The 5831-nt window shown below is 41.3% G+C and overlaps 1 protein-coding gene across 3 annotated transcripts; it reads right to left on the reverse strand.

Moving 5' to 3' along the window:
- Window positions 1–2637: 2637 nt before the first annotated feature.
- mterf2 (mitochondrial transcription termination factor 2) lies at window positions 2638–5573 on the reverse strand. 3 transcript variants are annotated; one of them, XM_034878419.1, is made up of 2 exons: window positions 5491–5573; window positions 2638–3827 (listed from the first exon to the last, which is right to left on the reverse strand). In XM_034878419.1, the coding sequence occupies exon 2, from the start codon at window positions 3801–3803 to the stop codon at window positions 2676–2678; it is 1128 nt and encodes a 375-aa protein (XP_034734310.1). In that variant the 5' UTR covers window positions 3804–3827; window positions 5491–5573; the 3' UTR covers window positions 2638–2675. The 3 variants fall into 3 exon arrangements, with proteins under 3 accessions (XP_034734310.1, XP_034734308.1, XP_034734309.1); XM_034878417.1 differs by having other exon boundaries at window positions 2638–3824; window positions 5471–5550; XM_034878418.1 differs by having other exon boundaries at window positions 2638–3824; window positions 5312–5509.
- Between the last annotated feature and the right edge of the window lie 258 nt (window positions 5574–5831).

A 5831-nucleotide genomic window follows, 5' to 3' on the forward strand; every position in this document is an offset into this window, starting at 1 on the left:
TGATCCCAACAGACTGCAACTCACTACCAGCAAAAATACCACTAGTGACAGATGAGCCTTTTTCAAAGTCATATTGAGTCATAGTGAATCTCAAATGCAATGTTCAAACATGATCTAGTCCCATTAAATTAATTTAAGGCCATGTTAAAATGCCATGTAATTCAAAAATGCAACTGCCACATGTGACCTGTCCCATTGTAACTGGTGTGCTGTCTTGGCCAGGTCTCCCTCAGAAAAGAGATTTCAATTTCAAGGGACTTCCTGGTTAAATAAAATTAAAAAAAATAAGCACTTTGTTGAGGTTATCGTCCCAAGGTCCCAAGTCCAGGCATCTCTTGAGTCTCTTTGGCTGGTGTTTATCCAAGGAAAAGAAAAAAAAAATGGAATATTTCAGTAGCAAAGGATAGAAAGAAATTCCCCTACATTTTTACATCCCCAGATTTTAAAGAATCTAAATAAAAATCTAACTCACGTTGACTTTGAATAAGGAATATTTACTGCAGCAGTGATCGTGCAAGCTTTAGCTGGAAATCATAGCTTTTATTGCAGCTGTCATCTGTTTCTGGTGAGATATGACCCATAAAAGCAATTTGTTAAGCGCGGCTAATATCAACCCCTGTCATGTTTAAAATGAAAAAGGACAATTTAGACTCTTTCTTATTAGCCTCCCCTCTGGCTTGTCTGAGTAATTCAAAAACACAGCGCGGGTTGTTACAGCAGTAGAGGACAAGAGGACAGTGGTTAAGAAATAGAGGTGACTTGTAGGACTCACCTTTATTACCCACTGTCCTCTTTGCATTCATACACCGGAGAAATTGTCTCCTCTTTCTCACACTGAATACATCCTGAACCAATCCTCGTATGTATTGCTTAGCACATCCGAAAGACCTTGCAATATGATGAATTTACGACAAATGCCACTGACGTCTGTGTAAAATTAGAAACCTTTTCTGTGCATCAGCTGCAGAGCTCAAATTCATTACCAGATGCACTCACTTTTGCATAATATGCCCAGTGGCTATCCCCATGACTACGGAGCCATGCCGAGTAATGCAGTCGGGCTGATGGGCAGTGGAAGTTGTCCTCCTCCTCCTCCTCCTCCTCCTCCTCCCTCAGGACACACAAGTCCTCTCTCTCTTTGTTGTGACCCCCATCGTCCACATTACGACGTCGTAGGATCCTTGAGGCATAAAGTCATGGCTTCATTAGCTGTGGAGCTCACTCCCATTAAAGGCACTCTTACGCATGTTTCAAGGGCTTTTGCTGGCTTTGAAACATTAAGACACATTCTTTCTTTTTTTTGAAGATGAGTTGTTGGGCTTTATTAGGCCTTAATTTGACAGGACAGCTGAAGACACGCAAGGGGAGAGAGGGGGGTATTTTACAATGCCCTATCTTGGTTAGACAAAGCTCAGGCAGTTTGCGTATTGATTTTGTGGCCTACACTAAAATAAATGTGGACATTAACCGAAAAGTCTTTTTTTTTTACCTCCAAATGACACAGACAGGATAACCTTATTGATAAAACCCAGCATAATGGAAAATCTATTTTGCATAAATGAACTAAAAGCAGAGTGGGTTCAAATAAACCACTTTGAAATCAAAGCAACTTCATTTTCCTTTCATTTTTAGCCCATCCCATTTGAATTCATTTGAAATCATAATGATGTTTCAGTGGTGAATGATGGCATATAAAACAGTGTGTCTCCATCTGTAAAGTAACAATACAAATTCGAGGCACTGTTAAGATTTCCCCCCCCGAGGGCGACAGTCGTGCTGCCAAGAACATTGTGTGAAAATGAGACACTTGCACAGGCTGTTAATAAAATGCTTTAAAAAGCCTTGTTTGTCTTCACTTCTACTATGTAGTTCATTTGATATTTGAAGTCAGCGCGTCTGTCATTACCCAGTTATGTCATGCAGTGTTTTATGTGAAGGTATTGTAATGAGGTAACTTGTGAATAAGCAGTTATGAATTAGTTATTTTGGTTTAGATGCTGTTGCATTTGTCTGAATTTCTGATATCAGTCTTAGAAGTTGTTTCCATAACCCATCATGATTTCACACCTTCAGTAAAAGTATACTGCTTTTTATGTACTTTAATGATATACTTGAAATGGGTGCCCCTTAGACCCTTAAACCTTTGTCGTCTTCCCATCACTTTTTTTATTCATTATTGATTTTTTTTAAAAACTTTTTCTTAAGTTTCTGTTCCTTTAACACTTTTGCCACATTTGACATTTTCAACACTACCTTATTAACTTTAGTTTAGTTATTTTATGGATTTATGGTTAATAAACCTAATTTATAGGAATAAATAGGAACTAATGTTTAAGTTAAAAAAGCAGAAATTAGGAATTTATATAGACTAACATTAAAGGAATGTATGTTGATGGATAATCACAGACTGGAATATGTCAACTTTTACTCAATAATATTTCAAAACCACTTCAATTGTTTTTTTTTTAAATGCTATAAAAATTGAATGAGACACCCCAAAATGAATGAAAATAGAGATCTGTACTTGCCAAAGAGCGTTGTGTGGAATCAATCATGTTATTTTGGGTAATTAAAAAGAACATTGATATGAAAATGGGTCAATTTGTCAAATATAGATATAAATAATCACAAGAACAATACACTTTTACACAGCTTTAATTCAATTTGCACTGCTGTCAGTCATCGCCTATTAAAGGGGCGACAGGGTTAAAAAGTGGTCTCTCTCTACGTAGCTGTAGTTTTTCATAGCTCATCTCAAAGTCCTTCTTAGTGCCACATAGGACCTCCAGACTACCGGCCGTTACGTCATAACCGTGCGCACTCAGTCGCTGAATGCGATACTTCACTATCTGCGTGGTCAGCTCCAAAACTCCTGGAGTCTCTATGATTTGAGACATGCTGATCCCAGCCTTGAGGAGGCTCTCAAAGCGCTCAGCCAGGATGTCGTCAGGGTAGTAAAGCAGAGCCGGGCAGTTCAGGATCATGTCCCGCAGCTGTGCCTCCGAGCAGCCCATGGTGTCCTGGGAGTACGCCAGGGTGCGCCGCATGCTGTCCGGGTTCAGCTCGGTGACGTAACCCTTGAGTTTGGAGAGGAGGCGGAGGAGCTGGGCCGTGCTGAAGCCCCGGTCTCTCAGGAACAACAAGTTCTGCCTCAGCACCTCGGGAGGCTTAAGGAGAACAAACGGGTTCTGGCTTAGCAGCTTCTGAAGCCAGGTCTTCATGTTGGCCTCCTCACCCCCAAGCTCCTGGTAGGCCTGCTGGAGGGTGCGCACCATCATCTCGTTCTGCTCCACGTGTCGGCTGAAGCTCTGGGGTGCACTGGCCATCAGCTTACTGATGATTCGCTTGTTGAGGTTTAGGCTCCGGAAGTAAGCGATGTTCTTCTGCTGGTTGTCATGGTGACTGGACGAGGTGAAGAAAGACGCGGGGAATTTCTCAATGATACCGACCAGCTCTTTGTCTTTTGGGCACACGGACATCCACAGCTTCCTCTGAGCCTGCAGCTCCTCTGGGGGACAGAGGATCGCCTCAGGGTGACCTGCCAGGATCCGGGCAATGATGGAGCCCGAGGCTCCCATGTCCTTTAGCATGTCAGCTACCTCCTTCGTATAAGCTGGGCTCCGATGCAGGACCCAGCCTTTAAGTGTCCGGACCTTCTGGAGATCCACAGAGAGATAATAGAGAGCCTCCACGGTCTGCTGGTTCTCTGCTGGGCTCAGCGTTGCACATGGTCTTAGGTGTAACGGTAGAACTGGGGCACATTGGCACCGCAGGCACAGGGATGTTGCAATCAAGCGCAGCATTGAAGTTCTAAAGCGGATCACCTAAAGGAGCCAGAGAAGAAGTTACTTCAGTGGGCGACAACCAGGGATGCAACTATTTTCATAGTTGATTAATCTGTTGATTATTTTCTCAATTAATCGGTTAGTTGTGTATAAAATGTCAAATGGTAAAAATGTGGCGCAGTGTTTCCCTCAGCTCAAGACAACGTCCTCAAACGTCTCGTTTTGTCCACAACTCAAAGATAGTCAGTGTACAGAGAAGAAACTAGAAAATGTTCACATTTAACAAGCTGGAATCAATTAAGTTTTTTTTACTTTTGTCTTTAAAAAATGACTCATTAGTATTTAATGGGATACCGGCAAATTGTATGTACGTGTAAGGAAAGAATGCTGCCCAGTTGTGCAAAACGTCCAACTATCAAACCCCAATCTTCATTGTGCAACCTTTGGATTCTTATCTGTATTATTGTTTATTTTTATGCAAAATGATAACATCTCTTAAAATCACTTTGTAATTGAATCTCCCGGCTTTGACACAGAGGGCACCCAGTTGTTTACTTTTTATGCTATTTGGGGTTTAACGCCTCACATCACAGACTGCCTTTACACAGTATACGCCTACCTACTTCCAGAAAAATACGTTTAGTGATTTTTGCGTGCTAAAATCCTTTATCCTGTATGCAATTTTGCAAAAACTGCGGTTTGATGGAAAAAGAGACTGTCTTGTTGTGTAATTGCGTCACTTCATAACGTTCCCATGGCAACAGGGGGAAATTGGCTGCTCGTGTGACGTAAACGCACCATTTTCAACTTTCTGCTAAGATATAGGCTATATCACTTTTTTTGCAAAAGAAATGCGGGGATTATGAAATCATGCAAACCCCGCATTATTTTGCGCGGAAATCGGCAATTTATGCTGCGAAAGTGCGGCGAATTTGAAAAAAAGATGCGTCCAACGCATACGGACTTTGGCTGATTATGCATTGAATTATGCGATGGCATAATCACGTTTTAATTGAGGGACTGCCCACTTGTGCAAAAATCCAACTATCCAACCCCGATCTTCATGCATTTCCCAACAGAAAACCTTTGGATTCTTACCTGTATTATTGTTTCTTTTTATGCAAAGTGATAACATCTCTTAAAACCACTCTGTAATTCAATCTCCCAGCTTTGCCACAAAGGGCACCCAGCTGTTTACTTGACATGCTATTTGAGGTTCTCTCTCATCACAGCCTGCCTTTATAACAGAAGATAACGGTTATTATAACTTAGTCTGCACAGCTGGAGCCAGATGTTTCATAGGGGAAAATGGAAAAGCGTGAACTCGTCGAAAGCCATACAAAATGACTCTGCACAGAGTGACAATAAGATCTTATTGTCACTCTGTGCAGAGTCATTTTACGCACAGTTGAATAACGTGTCCGTCAACGATTTCAAAATAAAAGTCTGCTTGAATACTTCAGTATTGTTTTCGAAGCACGGATTGTATTCTAGGTTTAAGATTGAGGTTGCATAACGTACGTTACCTGCTAGATGAGACAAGAGCATCACGGGACATCATGTTCATCTCGTGACTTAACATGATAAACGGCCAATCAGCTGCGGTTTGACAGAGGTGTGGAAATATGTGGAGAGATAAAGCTAGAAGTCTATACAGCTAAACATTTGTGTTACAACATGAGTACCTTCAGCACGTAGAAAGCTGTAGCAGCGGTCATACGATGTGACGTTTTGTTATGAAAAGGTTTCTTCTTCTAGTGTTTTATGCAGTGTTGTAACCCACAGCGTCACATAGTGACGAGTACGGGTACCGAAGACCTGCACAACTAAGACCAACGTGATCCTGAAATAACTTTCTTCAAAAGAAAAAAGTACATGAGATGTTCATGCAGAATGTCAAAAATTATAATTTGATTGTGTGAACCCAATGCCCTATTTCATTCCTCTTTTCAACGCTCTGCTCTTATATTCCTACCCAGATGTCCAGTAAATATTTATTTATTTTTTAGGCAAAAGTCTGCATCTCAAACAGCAGTTGGTGTGCCT

The sequence above is a fragment of the Etheostoma cragini genome, chromosome 8 (assembly GCF_013103735.1).
Source record: "Etheostoma cragini isolate CJK2018 chromosome 8, CSU_Ecrag_1.0, whole genome shotgun sequence".
Lineage (NCBI taxonomy): Eukaryota > Metazoa > Chordata > Actinopteri > Perciformes > Percidae > Etheostoma > Etheostoma cragini.

Bases quoted from the DNA above. Each gene is read 5' to 3' on its own strand.
- mterf2 (XM_034878417.1), bottom strand. From the start codon at position 5,503: ATGACCGCTGCTACAGCTTTCTACGTGCTGAAG. The intron at 3,825-5,470 runs GTACTCATGTTG...TGGCTCCTTTAG, and splicing joins CAGCTTTCTACGTGCTGAAG to GTGATCCGCTTTAGAACTTC.